Source organism: Eretmochelys imbricata, chromosome 7, assembly GCF_965152235.1.
Source record: "Eretmochelys imbricata isolate rEreImb1 chromosome 7, rEreImb1.hap1, whole genome shotgun sequence".
Taxonomy (NCBI): domain Eukaryota; kingdom Metazoa; phylum Chordata; order Testudines; family Cheloniidae; genus Eretmochelys; species Eretmochelys imbricata.
This window is the reverse complement of record NC_135578.1, coordinates 23,088,650-23,110,543: the sequence shown is the minus strand read 5'-3', so window position 1 is coordinate 23,110,543 and position 21,894 is coordinate 23,088,650. Positions and strand designations below refer to the sequence as shown.

The window sequence follows — 21,894 nt, the reverse complement described above, 5'->3', positions numbered from 1 at the left end:
CAGTCGAATGTGGTGAATAGGAGAAAGGATTCTGAGCCTCAGGAAAGGCTGTTCATTTACTTGGAAGGATTATGTATGCCATTTAAATAGCATAAGAGTCTCCAGGAACATTATCTGTTGCAACAACCAATTCTAAGTAGAACAGCTGATAAAAGACACATGGTATAGGTTCTGTGAACAATACAATCACTCAAACAGTATGAATGTTTTTCATATCCCTTACATCAGTGTAACACAGGAATAACTTAATTTAAGTAAGTGGAATTACATAGGTGTAAAGTTGGTGTGTGACCAGAATCAGGCCTTATGTAGTTATCCACGTGTATTTCTAGTTTGGAATTTAAATAAAGCACTGTCCATATTCTGTCACAGGTTCTCTCACACCAAAGGATCTGGAGTAGTTAGTCTCCAGGGTCAGCATGTTCAGTTCTCATTTGGACTGAGAATATTCTTGGGCAGTGCCTGTGTATTCTATGTTCTGTGCCAACAGTAACACATGAAAGACTGAAAGCCAGATACTGATCTCAGCTAGAATGGTGTAAGTCTGGAGTATCGCCACTGAAGTCAACAGAGTTACTACAGAGTTACACCATGGAACTGAGAGCAGAATCTGGATCCAAATATAAAAAATTATGTTATGGCAATTTACTCAAAGCAAATATGGCATGCATGCCTTTTGCTTCATATTGGTCTTAGCTAATTTCTTTAGTTATTTATTTGAATTCCAGTAGCACTCAGAAGCCCTAGTCCTGCTTAGGGCCTCATGGTGCTGGTGGCTGTTCAAACATACAGGAAGACACGGACCCTGCTTCAAAAAAACCCAAAATCTTATTTAGTTTGGATGCAGGTGTTAAATTTTGTTTGAAATGAGTTAAGTCTAGCCTTTCTGCAATACCATTCTTATGAGCTGAGCATTTATTCAAGGAGAGGCTATATTCTCTCCCATTTATTTATTTAAATCACACAGGCAGCAGGGATCTCCATGAGTTTTCTTTCATGGAGTTTCCTTCTCATCATTCTATTAAGAAGACAGGGTTTTCCCCTTATGGAAGCGGGGGGGCGGGGGAGGTGAGGTTTGTTCCACAAACCAGTGGACCCTCTAAGATGCATGCAGCTCTCAGGGAACCTACGGAGACAATGTTCTTCCACACAAAGGCCACAACTACATTTACATCAGATACCATAAGTGCAGCCTAAGAAGAGGGTAGCACTGGGAGGGAGAGAAGCATGTTCAGAGTCTCTGCACAGTAGGTTTGTTCAGTGCCTCCTCAGATGCTCCCAAAAGCAGAGCTTTTATAGAGCCCTGGTGGGAATTAAAGCCATACCCATCATCTGGAATCCTCACCGAGGGTAGAGGGAAGAACACTACCTCACCTCCACTAGAGTAACTCTCTCCCCAGGTCACAGTAATTTAGCAACACAGGGAGGTAAAGTTACACCTCCCTTTGCCAGCTCTACTGAAATTACACCATAATCTGCAAATTGGCTGCAGATTTATCAAGTCTGCATAGCTTCTCTGGAATGGCAGCCATAATGCATAGTATCGCGGGGGGACACAGTACACAGGGAGTCCCTCAGAAAGTCTTCAGAATCTGGCTTTTGGAACAAATTGGCATTGTCAGTCTTTTTTTTGTCTCCCACAGTGCTTGACATTCCCTGTGAAACAATGTAATGTCCTGAGGATCCATGCCTTTGAGCAGCTGGCCATGGATTTTAACCATTCCCCATGACAGTTATTATTCTTTGGCCTGTCCACATCAGCCCTGGTTGTTTCCACTCTCATTCTCTCATGGATGTCATCTGCATGACCAAGAGCTTCGGCAACCAGATTAAGAAAGCTTTCAACTTGTTCTTTCTACTGTCACAAGTTGTCTGTCTGCCTAGCGAGGACACCATCACAATTGTCTTTATAAGGAGAAGTGTATCGATTTTTGTAGCCCAACAATCTGAGAATTCACAAGGTAACACACACTTGTCACTGTGAATAAACCATGGCGTGTATTTTTTGTGCAAGGTTTTAATTCTAGTTGGCATGTGGAAGCCTAGTGCCAGAGATGAGACCATTTGTGACACTAGCAGAATGAAACACCAATACCAGTGACTACCAGGCTGTCACCAACCTGTTTTAATATTAGAATTCTTTTTCAGCTTGGAGAGGGAAAATGGTTTGCAATCTTTTACACAGGACTCTCAGATGGTTACTGTTAGGAATTTTAAGTGCAATTGTGCCCTCAGTTGCGTTGGTGTAAATCTGCAGTAATTCTGGTGACATAACAGAGTTTCTCCAGTGTATTTAAAGGCACAATGTGTCCAGAAATCTGTCTTTTGTTTTCTTTCTGTAGGATTTTTTTTTATTATTATTATTTTACTAGAAAAAACTGTCTTGTAAGCAAGGTGGTCACTGCCAGCACCAGCCTACAAAATGCCAATTTTAACTGAAGTGCAAATATGGTCAGCAGTGTGACTGGAAACATAGCACTGTCTTTCTCAAGAGAACTGCTCCCTGGAGCAGATTTTGATCTCAGTTAATGCCAATGTGAATTCCAAGTAACTCTACTCGCTTCAGTGGAGTTACTTCCAATTTACACTGTTTTATGAGAGATCAGATTCTGGCCTCTGTGCCTTTAATCCCATTTGCTTATTTTTAGTAACAAAACTAAAGGTCTGTGGCAGCACAGCATCCTGATACCCCTTTGTGACCCGCTGTGACATACTGCAGCAGGGACACTATCTGTTCCCCTCCTAGTCCCAACCACTGTCCTGCCACAGACACTGTCAAGTAGCAGTCTCCAGTCCAAAGAAAATATAAAACAAAAGGGCCTTCTGCTCCTTATAGGCTACCCTCCACTCTTGTAGAATGCAGACCCTCCAGACTTTCTCCTGAAGAGGCTCTGCTCCTACCAAGCTGCTGACCCTCTAGGCTTGTTCCCTGGATTCCTTCCCTCAGTCTGATTCTCCCCAGGCTGCATCCTTAATCCCAACCTATCTCCAGCCCATCTGCTTGGGAGTTGGCTTTTTCCTAGGCCTGCCGCAGGAGACTCCTTCTTCCCTACCACCTCTTCCCTTCAGTGTCCCCGTCTGGTTCCCTTCATTTGACCCTTTGACCACACTCCTGTCTCTGTTATTTCATTAATTGTCCCCCGGATTTATTTGGTGTCCCGGTCCTGTGGATCCCCCTCTTAGGCTGGAGGGGGATCCTTTAGCAGTGGACGGGCTTCGCCCGCCCACTTCCCGGGTCGCAATAGGACCTCTTCCCTTCAGGGCCTGTCACAGGAGACAATCACCCTCCTGTAGCTCTCTTCCACAAATAAGCTCTCTCACTCAACTCTTCACCATCTGGGTCTGATAAGTGAATTGAGCCACCTGATCCCCAGCTGATCACAATCAGCTGGGTGGGGAGGGTAGCTGATCTGTTACAGGTGAACCTAAGTCCAAATCCTCTTGAAGGACCAGCAAGTCTATGACAGGGCCCAATCCTGCAAATCCTTACTCACATGAATAATCCCCTTGATTTCAGTGGAGCTGCTATAATGGAAGGACTATGCATGTAAAGGTATGCAAGGTCAGCCCCAATGTTTTAACCTCCTTTTGCTCTGTTAGACCTGAAGAATTGACACAGTGATGGGAGAGGAGCAGGCTTCTCGTCTGGCTCACACATCATCAACAGAATTGTTAGCAAAGTTCCACATACAGAATCTTTGTTATTGGTATTGACTGGCAAGCAAGAGAGAACACAACTTGACGTTCAGAACTCTGGCTCAGTTTGTGGCACTGACAGTTTTAAATAGCAGAATACAGCTTTTCATTTGTGAACAAAGCAAATCTTGAGTTAAGGAAGAGACCATAAACATGGAACTCCACATTGCCATTCTTGCAGCCACTTTTCAGACTAAAATGTCACTTTCAGCAAAACTATATATATTTCATTCTTTTATTCATTGCGATACATGTTTCTTGCCATATGACATTTTAGACTGAGGACACTTAATGTAGTTTTTCTTTACTAACCACAGCTCTTCAGAAAGCTTCTCTGTGTTACAGTATCACATTTACTGTACAGAAGACTGCCAACCTATTTAATCAAATGCATCCCAAGACTGCTTCATTTTTCTCTCCCTGTCTTTTTTGTATCATCACAGAATTCTTGGTCTTGATCTCAGGACACTTGTTCCAGAAATACTTGAATAGAGCCCCTTTCTTCCTTGCCATTGCTGCTGCTTCTACTTATGCACTACATGGCCTGTTTCAAGCTTTCATTATTGTACCTACCACAGAGGACTGGACTTCATCTATATTTGGTTATCTCAAAGCACCTTTGAACCTACATAGGCAACACTACCTTTATCTGACAACATGCTGAAGTTCACCTGCCAGTGACCTTTGGCACTAACCGTTTTCCACTTTTTGATGCTTATTCCTGGCTATGCCTATGGGGACACTCGGTTCCGCTGAAGACAAGGGTCTCTCTAAACCAAGATAAGGGCAGGGTGGAAGTCATCTTCCTCCTCTGCTACTCAAGGATACTCCCCTCATATCACTCTCCTCTTGGAAACCCTCTACTGACTGCCTCTTTTATTCCATGTCACATTCAAGTTTCTCACCCTCATCTTTTCAAGGCCTTGCACAGTCAAGCCCTTGCCTATAATTCTGCTCTCATTTCCTCCCATTCCCCTTCCTGTTGTCTACTCTCCTTCCAAGCTATGTATTTTTCCTGCTTTTTCCCCCTATGCCTGAAACGCCTTCATTCTTTTTCTGCATTAAACCATCACCTTCTCTTCGTTCTGGTTTGACAGTAGCAAAGTGGATGGGAATCTTCCCATTGACTTTAATGGAAGTTGCACTGGACCCCAAAATAAAAAAGACTAGTCCTGAGGTTAAGGCACGAGATTGGGATAGCCGGGGTCTAGTCTCTCCCTGCCAGATCTCTTGGGCAAATTACTTCACCTTTCTGTACTTCAGTTTCTTCAGCTGTAAAATGATAGTAATGATACTTCCCTACCCAAAAGGGCTGTGTTGTGAGTCTGGATTCATTAACATTGAGATCCTCAGATGGAAGGGGTTAAAGAAACGATATTAAGCCAGAGCAATAAAGTTTCATTTCAGGTTCACCTAACTGAATTTAAGAATGCAAGAAATTATGAAAAAAATGAAAAACTCAATCCATTGAGTCCAATATACTTTTCCCTACTGTTGAAAACAAAAGGGGCAGTCTTTCATTTCACGGAGGCAAATTGCTGGAAAGAATAAAAAGTGGTTGTGCTATCTGTTAAAAATCTGTTTCCTCTTACCCAAGACATAAATCTCACTGTTGACTACAGCTGTGCTGAAACGGTATTTGGAGTACTTCATTGGTGTGCACTCTGTCCATTTGTCTCGGCTTGGGTCATACTGCAACATTCTGTTACTTAATCGATCCAGCTCATCGTCAGGGAGATCCATCTGTATGAAATATGACAGTCATATAATAATACAACATTTGGAGCCCTCTGGACATGCCTGCGTGCAATTAATCACAGGAGACAGCTGAGCAGATAAATAACATAAACACATCAATTATAGCTGTGAAGTGATTAATACTCACTACGATTTACCAGCACCCATGACTTGTGGCTAGAAGTACATTGTAGAAGACAGATGAATAACAGTGCATTTATATTCTATGGCAAAAAAGCGGAGGATTTGGGTAATAACAAAACATCTATGGACGCAGTTCTGACAGAACATAGCTCTTTTACAAGGCCTCTGTGAAGCTCTAAGAATAAGTCAAAACCTTTCTCCTGAAGACTGAATTTCTGTTTACTTGGTTACTGATGCTGTACCATGAGTTTTGATGGGGTACTTTAAAGGCTGTTTTAAGAACCTCTTTATATACAATATTTGTTCTGAATTAATGTCTATTTATTTAATCAACAAATAATTAAAACTGAACAATTGCTAAATCTTTCCATTTAATAGTTTTAATAATAACCCCCTGGCTTCCAACTACAGCTTTGTTCCCATTATACCCCTCCCATACCCACTCCTGCCCCCCCGTTCATTCCAGTCTTCCTCCCCATTTTCTCCCTCTTTTGGTGTTACATAAACAGCTATAATTATGTTTTTCAGCTATAATTATGTGACAGCCCCTTTAAATGTAAGTAGTCTGCTGTGGGGGAGGGCTCTGAAGTATTTCAATGAGAGAGAGAGCACACACACGCATACTCTGCTTACTCATGGGGTTGTTATATTTGTTCTTTTTTGCTTGTTGTTTTCCTTAGTATAAAGACACTCTGACATCATGGCAATGGGCAAGGAATCAAAGGCTAGATAATGAAAGTAATTTACACTGAACGTGCACGCTTTGCTTTTTGTGTACAGAACACTCAACCTCACACTTTTCTTCCATTCTGCTCCCAGAGTCCACAACCATCTCACTGCCCTCATCAGCCTCCTCCCAAACCTACCTGTGATGGTGGTCCTCACTCCTGGAGCAGCCTTTCAGTATAGCATCACAATTACATCCCTGCCTCAGTTTCCACAGTGGGCTTTCACTAAGGGCAACAAGACACATGTGTATTGAACTGGGCCCCTGCAGGGGTCTAGTTCATGTAACCCAAAGGTGGAACCGTATACAAACAGGCCTCCCCCTCTGCATCTCTAGCTGAAGAGGGAGGGGGCTGAATTAAACTTAGTCCATCAACCCCACTTATGTCCAGGTCCCTTACCAGCAAGGACCTCTTGTCCCAGAATCATCTTCTGAAGCCAGGGCCTTTTGTCATTGGCTGGGAAGGGTCTCTCATTCTGGGTCAAGATCCTCACAGAGATCAAACCATGACCACCCATCCTCAGAACAGCCTAGAATTCCTCTGATCAGGGGCTTCTGTTGCTACCTGACGAAGTCCTTCCACAGGGGCCACTAAGCCTTGGCATTCATAGCTCCTCTCCTTTGGAGCCTCTCCCCACCTAGGAACATTCTTTATTGGTTTCCTTTTCTGGTGAGTCCCCTCACTAGGCTCCCCTTGAGAACTTTCTCCTTGTAGGGACAGTTCCCTTCCCCAGGAACCTCTGTTCTCTGGCCCACCCCCACTGAGAGTAGCTTCCTTTTATGATGCCGAGGTGCTTCCCTGCCTAATTAATGGCCTCTCAGTTATTCAATGATGTATTTAGTCCCAGGTGAACCTGGGCTGTCTCATGTACCCCTTGTTGAGCCTTCATAGGTAGGCTGAGCCCCGGACCCCCTCAGAGGGCCAGCTACCCTCTGACAGAACCTCTTCATAAAATCTTTCTTTCCTTCTCGTTATTAACAACTCCCAGTTCCATAGGCCTGATTGATACTCACTGCACTACTCCAATTTTACACTGACAGTCAGTGCAGTTACACCAGTGCAGAACTGGAGTAATGCTGTGCTGAGTCAGGCCCTCCCTCTCCTGAGCTGTTGTTATATGTCCGGTCTTGAGTTTGCCTGGTCTTATTTCAATTATAAGGTCTCGGGGGGAGAGCATATCTTTGACTATGTTCTGTGAACTGACATGTACACTTATGGCACTATAGCAATGTTATATTATTAATCTTTGTCAAGGCTGATGGAGCGAGTGCTCAGGGTTGCGCAAATATAAAGATAACCCCTAACCTGAGAAACTTTAATATGCTTTCATACTGCTCATTTGACAATATCATACATATACACCAGGGGTGGGCAAACCTTTTAGCCCAAGGGCCATATCTGGGTATGGAAATAGTATGGTGGGCCATGAATGCTCACAAAATTGGGGTTGGGGTGCAGGAGGGGGGTGAGGGCTCTGGCTGGGGGTACGGGCTCTGGGGTGGGGCCAGAAATGAGGAGTTCAGGGTGCGGGAGGGGGCTCCGGGCTGGGGGTGCAGGCTCTGGGGTGGGGCTGGAGATGAGGGGTTTGGGGTTCAAGAAGGTACTCCAGGCTGGGATCGAGGGGTTCAGAGGGCGGGAGGGGGATCAGGGCTGGGGCAGGGGGTTGGGGCACGGGAGGGGTTCAGGGGTGCAAGCTCTGGGCAGCACTTACCTCAAGCAGCTCCCAGAAACAGTGGCATGTGCCCCCTCCGGCTCCTAAGCAGAGGTGCAGCCAGGTGCTTCTGTGCGCTGCCCCGTCTGTAGGCGCCACCCCTGCAGCTCCCATTGGCCACAATTCCCAGCCAGTGGGAGCTGCGGGGGTGGGCGCTTGGGGCGGGGGCAGCACGTAGAGCCCCCTGGCTGCCCCTAAATGGAAGAGCCGGAGCGGGGACATGCGCTGCTTGCGGGAGTCTTGTGGAGTGGTGGCATGCACATGCCGAGCGACCCCCGACCCCACGCTCCGGCTGGAGTGCAGGAGCAGGGCAAGCCCCAGACTCCGCTCCTCAGCAGGAGCTCAAGGGCTGGATTAAATTGGCTGGCAGGCCGGATGTTGCCACGGGCCATAGTTTTCCCACCCCAGTATACACCCTTAGTGCCTGAGAGGGGAATACTAATACTGAAGCAACACACCTACCGCTGGGTCATTGGTCTTAAAATCTTTATTTCACCACTGTGGCTAATGCATTCTGACCTGTGCAGATAGATTCTTATGTAACTCCTTACCAGTTAATGCTAAACTGCTCATCCCAAACAACTGTATGCATAGATATGTACTCCTGAATTGTCACAGAAAGTGCTAGTTGGCAGGTATCAGTTCCCAGGTGCGTGTATTTTTAACAGTCTTGGCTCAATATTCAGGACAATAGCTTCTCAGGCATTTTTCTCCTTAGTTTTAGAGAGCTATCAAGCTAGACAAAAGCTGGGCGTCTACCTTAACATCTATCTTTGTTATATTACACACCACCCAGCTTGAGCTTTTTACAGCCATATTATTTCCATGTTAAGTACGTCCTTGTATTTTAATTATTTAAAAAAGAGAAAGTATCTTTGCTCAGTTTCAGTGTCAGACCTACTCTCTTAACATTCTCTTTCCTCCTTAGGGATTTCCAAACTCAGAATATCTTAACAGATGGAAATTGTGTTTTCTGAACATGTTTTAGTCTTAAATTTTTAAAGATTTGATTCTAAAAAGTGGTCCCAAACCAATGAGACGTGATCACATTTTTAATATCCTACAGACAACAACATATATTATAAATGTCCCAAATAAAGTCTAACAAATTATTTTGGTGGAAAATTGCATTTGTGACCAAACTAATTTTTTGATGAAAAGCTTGGTTAGTCTCTAAGGTGCCACAAGTACTCCTTTTCTTTTTGCTTTTCCACTGAAAGTTTTAACTTTTTATAAAAAAAACACAAACAAACCCAAACACCTAAAAACGGAAAAGATTCCCCAAGTAATGGAGCTGAGCTGTGAAGCTTGTATATGGATTTGGACCTGAAATTTACCAAAGTTTATAGGTGTTGGATTTTGGATTCCAGTATGGGTCCATGTCTTAGAATCATAGAACATAGAGTTAGAAGGGACCGCAAGGGTCATCTAGTCCAGGGGTTCTCAAACTATGGGTCAGGACCCCAAAGTGGGTCACGACCCCGTTTTAATGGGGTCACCAGGGCTGGTGTTAGACTTGCTGGGGCCTGAGGCTGAAGTCTGAGCCCCATCACTTGGGGCCAAAGCCGAGCCAAGGGTTTCAGCCCTGGGTGGCAGTGTGGCTCAGGTTACAGGCCGCCTGCCTGGGGCTGAAGCCCTGGGCTTCGGCTTTGCCCCACTTCCCGCATGGGGTGGTGAGGGTTGAGCTTTGGCCCCGGCACCTGGGGTGGCGGTGCTCAGGTGGGCTGAGGCTTCGACACTGCGTCCCAAGGTCATGTAGTAATTTTTGTTGTCAGAAGGGGGTGGCGGTGCCATGAAGTTTGAGAACCACTGATCTAGTCTGACATCCTGCCAAGATGCAGGATTTGTTCTGTCTCTTATTTAAACACAAATATTTGCTGCTGATAGAAAAGTTATAGAGGACAGTTATTAACTAGTGGGATGTGAAAGTGCCGGGGAAGACCCAAGTATAATCATCACCATGATTTCTTTTTAATTAATGTTTTGCTGGATTAAAAACTGAGTAAGGACTTCAGGATTTACCCCATGACTATTTAAAAATGGAACATGAGTGAAACTGTGTTTAGACAGGATGCATTTTTAATTTTTTTCTCACTGAGAAACTCCCTTTGAAACAACTGCCTTTATTACGGGTAGCATATAAATTGAAGATTATATGACATGGACATTATTCCTCCTTGGCCTGCTTGATTTTCCCATTAAAGATGTGAGAGGAATGAGTGCAATTTATTTTTTGCTTATAACTGAGGTATTTTAACTATGCAAGAAGAGCCACAAAGTTAGGCAGCACATAAGCCAGGTTAGCTAGCTTTTATAGAATAAAATAATTAGTACACTTCTTTACCTGTGGTGTCCAGCCTCCCATCACATAGAGTTTATTATTCACTGTTACCACAGCATGGCAGGCCAGTTGCACTGGAAGAGGTGCCACGCTTCTCCAGCTATCTTGCTCCAGGGAATACTTCTCAACACAGTTTGTGACCAGATATTGATTTTTCAGTTTCATTTGCCCTCCTATGACATACAGGTCATTATGAACAGTGCCCAAGGCATAGAGTTCACGAAACTGAGCAGTGCACAAACTTTGCCAAAACCGGTTTCCTCTATTGTGGTACCTGTAGGAAAATCCAAAATTAGAAACTGTGGTTCTGATAAAATCATATCAATTTTGTATTTAAATCTCCCTTCTCCAGTTTCAGATGATGTTACAGTGACAACAGAAGTTCTTTCTCTTGTCAACAGAGAAGAAACGTTTCTAGCCTTGAACTTAGTGGGATTAGTCATGTGTATTAAATTACTCACATGCATAAGTGTTTGCACTATCAGGGCTTTAGTAGGGACTTAGGAACCTAATTCTAGGCACCCAAGTTTGAAAATATTGACCACAATTAAAGTGTCCCTATTTTGCATGAGCTGAGCGCTCATAACTCCCACTGCACTCAGTGAAACCTGCAGTAGAACCTCTGAAACAAAGGCCACATTTATTTAAGTGTCTAATTGTGGATTTATGCGCCTCAATTTAGGCCCCACATTTGCTGATGTTGGCTTCAGTTTGTAATCAGTCTTGATTCTGGCAAAGCTCCTATGTTCCTTAATGCGGGTTTATCTGAGTGAGGAATGAGTAAAAACAGAGTGAAGGTTTCAATATTATTAATAATTATTTATTATTATGATTATGATTATTACATTTTAGCTCCCATGCATCATCAGCATGGTATAGTTAAAGCTGGGTGTAGATTCACGAATGACCAAACTCATTCATTAATTTCCACATCTCAGACATCAGCACCACTATTAAATAAATGACCTGGAGGAATGATCCAGGAAAGAAAATACTAACAAACTGATGACCTTTCGGTTAGGGGAATATGAGGTCTACAGAAAGAGACTTAGGATGAAATCCAGTTCACTTTACTTATACAAGGATTCCATCTAAGTCAATGGGCCTTCTCATGAGTAAAAGGGTCAGGATTTGGCCCTTAATATAGAAGGCAATGCCTCAGTGTTTCATGGAGAGGGACAGATTGCCCTTTGTAACAAATTGCTTTGGGTACCTGAAATCCGCATACAAACATATGGGGAGAAGAATGCTTTCTCTAGTGGTCTTTTCCTGCTCCAGGAACATTATTTATTGTTTAACTTTAAAACAATGATTAATTTTTTCCTCCCGTTTGAGGATACACACCTATAAATTTCAATGTTCTTGGTTTTTTGTCTAGACATTTTGGCAGCACTGGCCTCCCCTGCCACAATAATATCATTGTTCTCAGTGACAACACCGGTACACACACATCCTAAACCCTCACCATACTTTGGGGAGGAAATGAAGTAAGTCTTTTGTGTTGCAGGAGCGTAACAAAAACTGGCATCTGCATAGCTACCATGTCTTGATCGAATCCCCAGAGAATTATTGCCGATGCAAAGTAGAAGAGTGGTGGTCTCCATGCCATAGCGAAGACTGAGAGAGGGGTGGGTGGATTTCTTTATAGTTTCTAACGCTCCATCAATCATATCATGACATTCTGAGTTAGAGAGAAGAACCGTGTTCCTTTTCTGAGCTTCCACTAGGAAAGAAGGACTTACAAGTTCCAGTCTCACTTGCTTCAGGAGTTCAATCAGGTACTTGGCACGTGATTTTCTGCTATGGTTCACCCATCTGAGGACCAAGTCCAAAATGCTCTCCTCCCGGGATACATTCAGATCATCTGATCTTATGAGACTCAGCAATTGCTGTGCTTCAACCTCTAATATTTCTTCATGCAAGCTCACCTCAGCAAAGTGCTGATACAAATATTGCCTGGTTTGATCGGACAATTCCTCTGCCCCAATGTGCTTTGAAAAATAGTAGATCCCCACACAGTTGGAAGCATCCATATGGTCCATCATGTATTTCTGACACACACTGAAAACATCTTCCATCTGCATAAAAAATGCAGCAACAGCAACACTTTGGACATTGAAATTAGTGAGGTGCAAATCTGCACTGTACATGTAGTTGAGTATTATGGACACACTCTCTGACGAGATGTCATAGAGCACCACTTCTCTTTGGGTGCACTCAAGCAAGCCACAGGTAAACATAGCTTTGAAATAGGGACTGAATGCAGCCAATATCAGTTTATGGCAGGGGAACTTCTCACCTTCTGCTACAAGGACCACATCAATCATTTGTGTTAATTCTTTCATACTGTTTAATTGATCCAGTAAAGTCAAGCTATGTCGCTGCTTCCTTTTCCCTTCAGTCTTGTGATCCATAATAAAACTCAAAATTTTCTATTTTTAAACCTCTTCAAGAACTTGCTTGATTTTTGGAAGGGCTACTTGCATGTCTGATTGCTCTCGAAGTGATATGCCTTCATCATAAAATATTTCTGGGGGGAGGAAAGCATATAATTTTCTTATAAGAATAAATCCTCTGACAGTTGAATTTTGCTGTTAAATCCTAATGATAGTAAGCATTTCTAAAGGACAGGTTATAAAACATTAATACATACTTGAGCATGTATAACAGTTTCATTTTCAAACTGAGCTTGATTCCAAGATGAGGACTATATTATTTTCACTCTCATTTTTGATGCCTGAACAAATGAAATATAGTTTTCATTCTGCATTTAAAATTGATACATATTTTAACATTCTGACAGGTCACTGGCATTTAATAGAAAAAATATTGTATTACGGTAATGTTCTAATGATGTAATGCATGCTACCAAATATTTATGGTATTGTTTAGAGAGATCCAAGCAATTAAATATTACGTCCCAATTGGAACTAAAATTGCAAGGACAAGTCCTCCAGGCCTCAGTCAATCAAAACTCTTACTGATATCATATGTAGACATCCATCTACCTGCTAACTGAAAATCAGGCCCTGTGTTGCTGCTTAGCCTAAAAATCAGTTATTGGTATTGACACTCATCAATTGAGCCTATTTTGACGTACGCTGTCAGGTTAAAAGTCATATATTTTATTGAGCTTACCTATGTGACAAATAGCTTTCACACCTCAGATTATTAAAATTGAAAGAAATTTAAAATTTACTTGTCACCAGTACCTTTTACATTTATCTCAGCCTGGATTCTGAGAATCAACTAGTCAGTTTCACTTCTGTTTATAGTCCATTTAGAATCACTTTCAGGCTGTCATAGGCTAGCACAAGGTTCCAGTATTTGCCTTGCAAACTCTGCAACCCAGTGGGAGTTCTGGGAGTGCAATTAATGCAGGGTTGATCCCTAATTAAAGTCTTTTGCCTGCCTTAACTAGTTTTAGATGTGATAAAACTCCAAGGGAAAAAATATACTTTCAACTACTATAATTTTATCTCTGCCATTTGGCTCTCTTTTTTTCTCCCTTTTTCCTGACAAGTCACAGATATAAAAATTAAATACAAAGGACCTGATTTCAGGGCATTTACACTGGCAAATAACTGGAATAACACTTTGTGAGTCAGTGTTCTCCAAAGACAAAGGCCACCTCAAATGATCTTTGGGGTTCAGTAATTTTTCCCTTTTATCCCCTCAGTTTTCTTGTCAAAGAAACCCCAAACCTCCCTTTCAGCGTTCTCTTTTGTGGCTCCCTGCTGTCACCTCTCTTAAGGCCTGATCCAAAGTCTATTAAAGCAAATGGAAAGATTCTCAATGACTGTAAAAGTCCATGGATCAGGCCTTCAAGCTTCTGTTCACACATAAAGAAAAGGAGTACTTGTGGCACCTTAGAGACTAACCAATTTATTTGAGCATGAGCTTTCGTGAGCTACAGCTCACTTCATCGGATGCATACCGTGGAAACTGCAGAAGACATTATATACACACAGAGATCATGAAACAATACCTCCTCCCACCCCACTGTCCTGCTGGTAATAGCTTATCTAAAGTGATCATCAAGTTGGGCCATTTTTCCAGGTTGGATTTGTGCTGGAAATGGCCCAACTTGATGATCACTTTAGTTAAGCTATTACCAGCAGGACAGTGGGGTGGGAGGAGGTATTGTTTCATGGTCTCTGTGTGTATATAATGTCTTCTGCAGTTTCCACGGTATGCATCCGATGAAGTAAGCTGTAGCTCACGAAAGCTCATGCTCAAATAAATTGGTTAGTCTCTAAGGTGCCACAAGTACTCCCTTTCTTTTTGCGAATACAGACTAACACGGCTGTTACTCTGAAACCTGTTCACACATACACACCCATAAAGAAAATCAGTCCACCATGCAGATGCTGAATGTCACCTTATAGTTCAGCTCATTTAGCTCAGACCACTTGATTATTTTGAAATCTTCTAGTCCATCAGTGGCACACTTCAGTGCTCACTGTTCCTTAAAGACTTCAGCAGGAGTTTTGTCTGGGTAAGGACTGCAGGAAATGTGCCCAAAAGGCTAACAACAATTGTGGGCTTGATTCTTCATTACGTCACACCTTGTATAGTCATTTACACTTCTGTGAAGCAGGTGTAAAATATGACCACCAATGCAAGTCAGTGAAGAATTCAGATTCACTACCATTTTACACCAGAGTAAATGTATATAACGCAAGGTAGTAGAGATTCAAGCCCACTGAGACCATAGAAAGGGACTGTTTACACAACAGACCTGGTTCTCTGCTCAAACTGGAGTCATTCTGTTATAATTCTGCTTAAGTCAAAGATGTAACGGTCAATGGGCAGACATTGGGTGGCACCACCTACCCATTTGTCCCCACTGCATCTCCCAGCTCAGCTCCCAGCATGTAGAAGGGTATTGAGAGAAAATCCCTGCACTTCTGTCCTCCCACTAGCAGGGACAGCCATGAGACAGCCTCGTACTCGGTGCAGTAACAGATACCACCCTGCCTCTCCCCCTGCTGGCAGCCTTCTCTGTGGGTTTGAGGAGAACAATAGGGTAGGCAGAGAAGATATCACTGAGGAAAGGCAACCCTGGTCCTGGTGCTCGCATGGCAAGGGAGGGGAGGATGACCCCAGGTGAGCAGGGGAAAGGCTGCAGGAAGTGGGGAGAGACCCACGGGGATACATAGGGTTGGGGATTGTTCTTAGATCTGAGGACAGCACGCTGGGGGCGGAGGAGAGGACGAACATTGGAACCAGTGGAGGGAAAGCAGAAGAAAGAGGTATGAAGGGAGAGAGTTAGGTTCTATCTACCTACCTGCCCATCACCATCACATCTGAGGGCCTCCACTCTTCCCGCGTGTTTAAAAATACAGTCCTGTCTGCCTGCACTATGAAATTTACCATGTTGGAGAACCCTGTTAAAACATGGCCATTCCTCCCAGCATGGATATTAACTTAAAATAATATGATCTGGTAGTGTTGTTGGGAGGGGCCTGGGACTAAACAATGTGCCTGAGTCTGCATTGTCTTACACCAGTGTAACTCCGTTTACTACTGATTTGCACCAGGGTATCTGAGGGGAGAATCCGGCCTATGTTTCTAAACTGTGTGCTACAGCCTTTCCGAAGGCCTTTATGTAATTCAGTGACATAGTTTAACAAGGTTTGATGCCATCTATAGTGGCCCCAGATGGTATTTTAATTGAATTTTAATTATTTATATACTGTATCTTTATGTTTATCCATAGGGAAAAAATGTGAAGGACACAGTGGTTTTGTAATCTTTGTCTTTGTGCCCCACAACCTCCCCAGTTCAGTTTAACAAGCTATGGACTTGGAATGCACTGATATAAAATCGGTATGAGGGGAGAATGAGGCTTGTAAACCTGTGCCAATGCACATGTATCTGTCATGTCTAGAGGAATCAGTGTTTTAACACACCTTTTGTTTGTAGGGTGATAATGAGACAGTACTGTTACAGAGCTGTGTTAAGGAATCATGTCACAGGGTAAGTGATTTGTAGACAGGCTGTAAAGCCATGGTATAGCCATGTTTGAAAGCTGTTATAAATACTATCATAAACCTGTTTCCAAATCCTGCAAACACTAAATAGGAATATTCAAATAAGAAACATTATACACAAGCAGGAGCAGGATCTCAGACTGCAGCAGTGGTGAGCAGCTTCCTGAAGCTTTAACAAGAAGGCTCTAGGTTGTAGGCTTATTTTTGTTAAAAAAAACAACACATCACTATGAAAAACATAAGTGTATGAAATTATCAAAAAAATCCACTAAGGGGCTCCTCACGGCAGAGTCCACATCTCTCTGTAGTGTCGAAGTTTAGAAATCATAATTATCTCCCAAGTGAGGAAGGGCTGTGCAGCTACAGTACCAGCCCCAGGACTGTGCTTTCAGTTTAAGATGTTTGCATAACTAGTCATCATGCCGTTTTAGCAAGTTGTGGATTTCTTACACTGAACCTGCAGTAAAAGCCAGACACATCAATTGACTTTGTCACTTCTTTCCATTTTCCAAGTCTTGAGCTCAACACAACAAATTTGAGCAATGGATCAGGATTATTACCGCATTTTAAAAATGTATCTGGAAAATAAACCATAACTTTGTAGTATCTCTGAGGGCCAAATTCTGAGCTTATGACTCAGTTTGTACTCAGTGAAAGGAAATGAGAGTTTTGCTGGAATAAAGAGTTAGGGGAGAAAGAAAAAGGATCTCAGGATTGGGCCCTGTGCTAGTGAAAGATGACAGTACAGCCATTTTTTGCTGTCTACATTGAAACTGAATATTTGAGAACCCATTACATTATTGATCTGGTAACTGACTTCACTGGGAGTTCTGGATATGGAGGGCTTGTAGGATTAATTGGGCCTTAATTAATTGGGCCTTGATTTTTTTAAGTAGGAGTTGTCTTTTTTTATACTTTGTTATGAAGAAGGATGAAAATTACTTCAACTTTAACTGCTGAGTTAACATTTTTCAGATCTGAAGTTATAATATTTATCTCTCCTCATAAGAACTGTGCATTTCTTTAGTCTCCTCCAATCAAAGATCTCAAAGTGCTCCACAAACATTACTGAATGAAATCTTACAACCCCCCTTGTGAGGTAGGGATTTGTCCCCATTCTACAGATGAGGAAACTTTGGCACAAAGAACTGAAAGGTTACTGAGGAAGATTGAAGATGAACCAGGAATAAAACCCAGGGGTGAAAAAATCCTTTCATTGACTTCAGTGGGTCCAGAATTTCACTCCTATGCCTCGGCTACAAAACCACCATTCTTTTCCTGACTTTCAGTTAACATTTCATTTAGGTGAGGTAACTGGAAGGACATTACTACTCTCACTTACACTATTAGAAAGGTTACTAAAAGGATAATAATAAAACGGGACTGCTCTGCTTTCTGCTCTGGTTTATAAAGGGAAAAGATGGAACATTTATATCAAGGAGAGGATAAATGGGACACAAATGTAAATTGCAGCCAGATACTGTATTTATATCAAGCAAAGGGCTTGGATGTCATTATAAAACCTCCACTACAATGCTTGAGTGCTTTGTAAGGTCACCAGGCGCCCAAAATATATTTATAGCCTTGTTTGCTGATTTCATATTTTTTGGCTATGAAAAATGGATCCAACTGCAAATCTTCAATTGCAAATGTTACTTTATTTCAGAGCAACATTGTTGATTTACCTCCTGTTCTGGTCTGCTACCTTTATTTTTATTTTACCTGTTTTGTTAGTTTAATTTAATATTCTTCTTTGTGAAGTGAACCTTATTAATAATAATAATACATAATGTTATGCAGAAACTAAAGCTTACCCCCTCCGAGGCTCTAGGGTGCTGCAGGAACAGTTAAAAATATAAATAAAACCACAGTTGTTATCTCAGAATCATGAATTTCGGCTTTTATGAAGCTATCATACTGTAAGCGTACTCTGTCCTCGATTCTCAGTTCCACTACAGCCCCTTTGTGCTGCTCCAAAGCAAAGGGACTGTAAACCAGGTAGAGCTACCCCCCCCCCCCACCACCACCACAAATTTCCCTTGTATAGAGAGATTTCTCAGTTGGGGTAGAGTCAGCACTGTGAGTCTGTCATTCCGTCTTAGTCCTTACACAGGTGGCCTGGCTGAGGGAAAGGGGTGTGGCTGGATTACCTTTGTGCTCCAACAATTCCCAGCCACCAGAATAAGCCCTTGTGGAAGATGGCAGTCAAATGTAAGATAGAGCAGCCTTCAGGCCAGTCCTAGAATCTGGAGGATACAAAGGTGGTACAAAGCCTTCTTTGTCCCATCTTCCTTTGGGTTCTGTACCAAGCACTGCTCAGTCAAAGCCAAAAACTGGGGCCTCTGACTACATATTCTTTATGTTTCTATGCTCTGATGAGCTATGAAGAAAATATGTTGATTAAATATACTTTTATGCCTTGGCTAGCAGCCACTGGAGAGGTAAATCAATATCAGGGTGATAACATTATAAACCGTGTGTTTAGAATCCCAGTATTATATTACTGTACAGCCTTTAGATGTTGTTAGTAATGGGCTTTACTTTCTATAAAACCTCCACCTAAATGACTTGGAAGCCCAAGTCCCATTTTCAAAAGTGATTTCGGCTTTCACTGTGACACAGGCTCCTAAGTCACACAGACATTTTTGAAAATTTTGCCCATCGGGCCTGATCCAAGTCCCAGTGAAGTCAAAGCAATGGCTCCCATTGATTTAAATGGGAGCTGGATCAGACCTATAACTAATGTCTCTTCATCGTTCTAGGTGATGTGCACTGAGTTGCTTTGAGCTGGAAGGGATGGGGGTGATGAGTCTTTACACTTTTCTGAGGTTGTAGACATTGCAAGTAGAATTCTGTCCTTGGGATGAGATTGGTCCATATAACATACAGTGTGTGTGTATTTTGCTCATTTTTTCTTTCAAAACCCTTTAGTATATATTTATTTTCACGCAGTCCTAGGAAACGTGAGGTCTTATGCACCCCACACATGGGCTGGCTTCTGCTAGAAAGCTTGTTGCTAGACATGCTCTTGATATGCTCCCCAGTGATCTCCAGCGTGCAAATGGTGTGCATGAGAACTTTCATTTAAAAAAAAACCCAGGATCATGAGTGACAAGCAGCATACATGACCTTGTGTTCCCTACAGTGATGTATTGTATATAGCTATGTAACTGTTATGACCCTGTTTGTGTGTACTGTACTTTTAAAATGCTAACTGCTGTCAGCAGAGACTGGCAGCCATTTTGTGTTACGTTCAGGTCAGATTGTTACAGAGGACACACACACGCATATACTGCTCCCTCATGGACACTTCTTCTTCCTGGTTTTGTTGCTCTCTTAAACTAAAGTAAAAATAATTCGGACTGAACATAACGTTTTGCTCTTTGTGTGTGGAGAAACAACACAATACTTAATGGGTTCTTCAGCATTTTACAATGCTACAAAAACTGTTGGCTGTGTCTTTGATCAGTGGATACTTGAAGATGCTTTGATTGCTTTTCAAAGGGGTTGTGTGGTGTGTGATCCTGGAAAGTTTTGACATTGAGAGCTGCATTTATTGCCAGCCCAGAGCCCTGAAGTGGAGTTAGATTAATACTGATTCAATCTCAGCAAATACCAGGAATGTTTTTTTCTTTAAAATCTTATAGATTCATAAATATCAAAGAGCTAGGAATAAAATGACCAAGTGGGCTACCTTTTCTATGATGCCTTAGCCTGACTTTAATTCGAGAATGCTCCAAAACCCTGGGAAATCAATGAAGAGACTCCCATTGACTGTAGTGGGCATTAGATCAGGCACTTTGTGCACATAAAAATTAGCACAAACAAATTCCTGTATGGGCAGTTTTTGTGCACTAATCAGTGGCACATGAAAGTGATATAAGTTATACATTTTTGTTCAGTTTGCAGTTTGCAGATGGTTTTTGCGTATATAAAAATATTATTTGCACAGAGAAGTGATAGTGAACAAAAAGTGCATGCATAAGTATTTTACACACCCAAAATTATGTGTTCAGAAAACGAGGCCATTTTTCTAAAATTTGCTCTGTTAGCTAAATCCATCTTCCAAAGCTCTCAAGTTTCTCTTTTTGTTTGCCTAGAACATGTTTGATATACCAGAAAATACTGGAAAGCTTGAAATATTATTCATGTTTTTGCTTTTATAAATTGTTTGCACTATTTTGTAACTACAATACGTGTAATTTAATAATTTGTATAAACCAATTTCCACTTTCATTTTTGAAATTGGCAAAACTTATGAAATATAATTGACAATAATTATTTGAAACTTTCACTTACCAGAGCAATCACCTGGTTAGCAAATGCTAGTATTCTAAGAGTTAACATCTCCTGTCGATCAACAGTGAGATTCAAATAGCTTGCTGGTTGTAGAACCCTGACCCCTTGACATCAGCATTTCACTAGTTACTGTGCAATTTATGTGAATCTATCCTTTCCTATAACTTCCCCTAGTTTCAGTTTCAGTCAGTAGCAGGAATATATCATTGTAGGGCTATTCCCCCCTCCCCGCCCGCACCAACTACCCTGCAACCCCTGGCAACAACATGGCAGTAAATCTAGAACAACCCCACAATACAGGTTCAATTCATAACAACCCCACAATTCACAATGACACACCTACACTACAAATTCAGAACTCCACGTCCAGGCCAGACCTAGGCACATGAAAATCCTAAAACAGCAGAGCAACTGGTTCTCCAAGAGCCCTTGCTGAAAGTGCACGTAATTTTCAGATTTGTGGAGAGTGCAAAGGTCCCTATATTGGTGTGTGCAGCACTGGGACACCCAAATTTCTACATCCGCAGAGAGTCTCTGTTTTCACATCTACTGCAAATCCATATAAGTACCAGACCCCTGGTCTGATGTTCTCAGGGGTTCCCATGTTGAGATCCCTGGGAATGAGTCCCATATCCCCATTTTGAAATCTACAGAGAGCCCTATATGGAAGTGAGAGGGCCTTTGTTTCAGCATCTCCAGGGGGTGCCCAACAGGTGCAAAGGGCTCCAATTTATCTGCCTCATGTAACTGCCAATGGGCCCCACTTTTGACATCCCTAAGTGGCCCCCTAAGATCTTCAGGGCCTCTCCAACCCTGCCCATGACAATAACACCCACCCAACAATCCACAGTAGCACTTGCTCACTGCTTTTGAGCCTCAGCAGCAAATCCCCTTCTCTCTTGTGCCGAGAGATGGGAGTGGATATATCTACCTTTCTCCCTATTGTCCCCGACGCCTCTGGATCTGCATATGTCTGGGAGACTGCGTGAGAGAGAGATGGGGGCGAGGGGGGGGGGCAAACGGGAGTGAAAGAGATACCTCATATGGCTGCTGCTTATCTGAGAGCCTCATGTGGACAGAGAGGGAGCCAGGGGCTATTATTAGGCCTGGCTGGATTCCTGGCTGTGAGAGGGAGCCGTATTAATGTCACATGCAGAGTACATTAGGACTAAATGAAAGTCCTTGGACTGGCACTGGCATCTCCTCACTACCCCTCTTCCTTCTACTAACTGATTTGTCATC

General features: G+C 42.5%; 1 protein-coding gene across 1 annotated transcript in view; it reads right to left on the bottom strand.

Moving 5' to 3' along the window:
- The window catches only part of KBTBD12 (kelch repeat and BTB domain containing 12), a 51,146-nt gene extending 29,516 nt beyond the window's left edge, over positions 1-21,630 (bottom strand). The window contains exons 1-4 of the mRNA XM_077821688.1: positions 21,584-21,630; positions 11,702-12,887; positions 10,361-10,631; positions 5,289-5,439 (exon numbers count right to left, since the gene is read on the bottom strand). Of these exons, the coding sequence (XP_077677814.1) occupies positions 5,289-5,439; positions 10,361-10,631; positions 11,702-12,771 (1,492 nt within the window). The 5' untranslated portion in view covers positions 12,772-12,887; positions 21,584-21,630. The remainder of the gene's footprint in view (positions 1-5,288; positions 5,440-10,360; positions 10,632-11,701; positions 12,888-21,583) is intronic.
- Between the last annotated feature and the right edge of the window lie 264 nt (positions 21,631-21,894).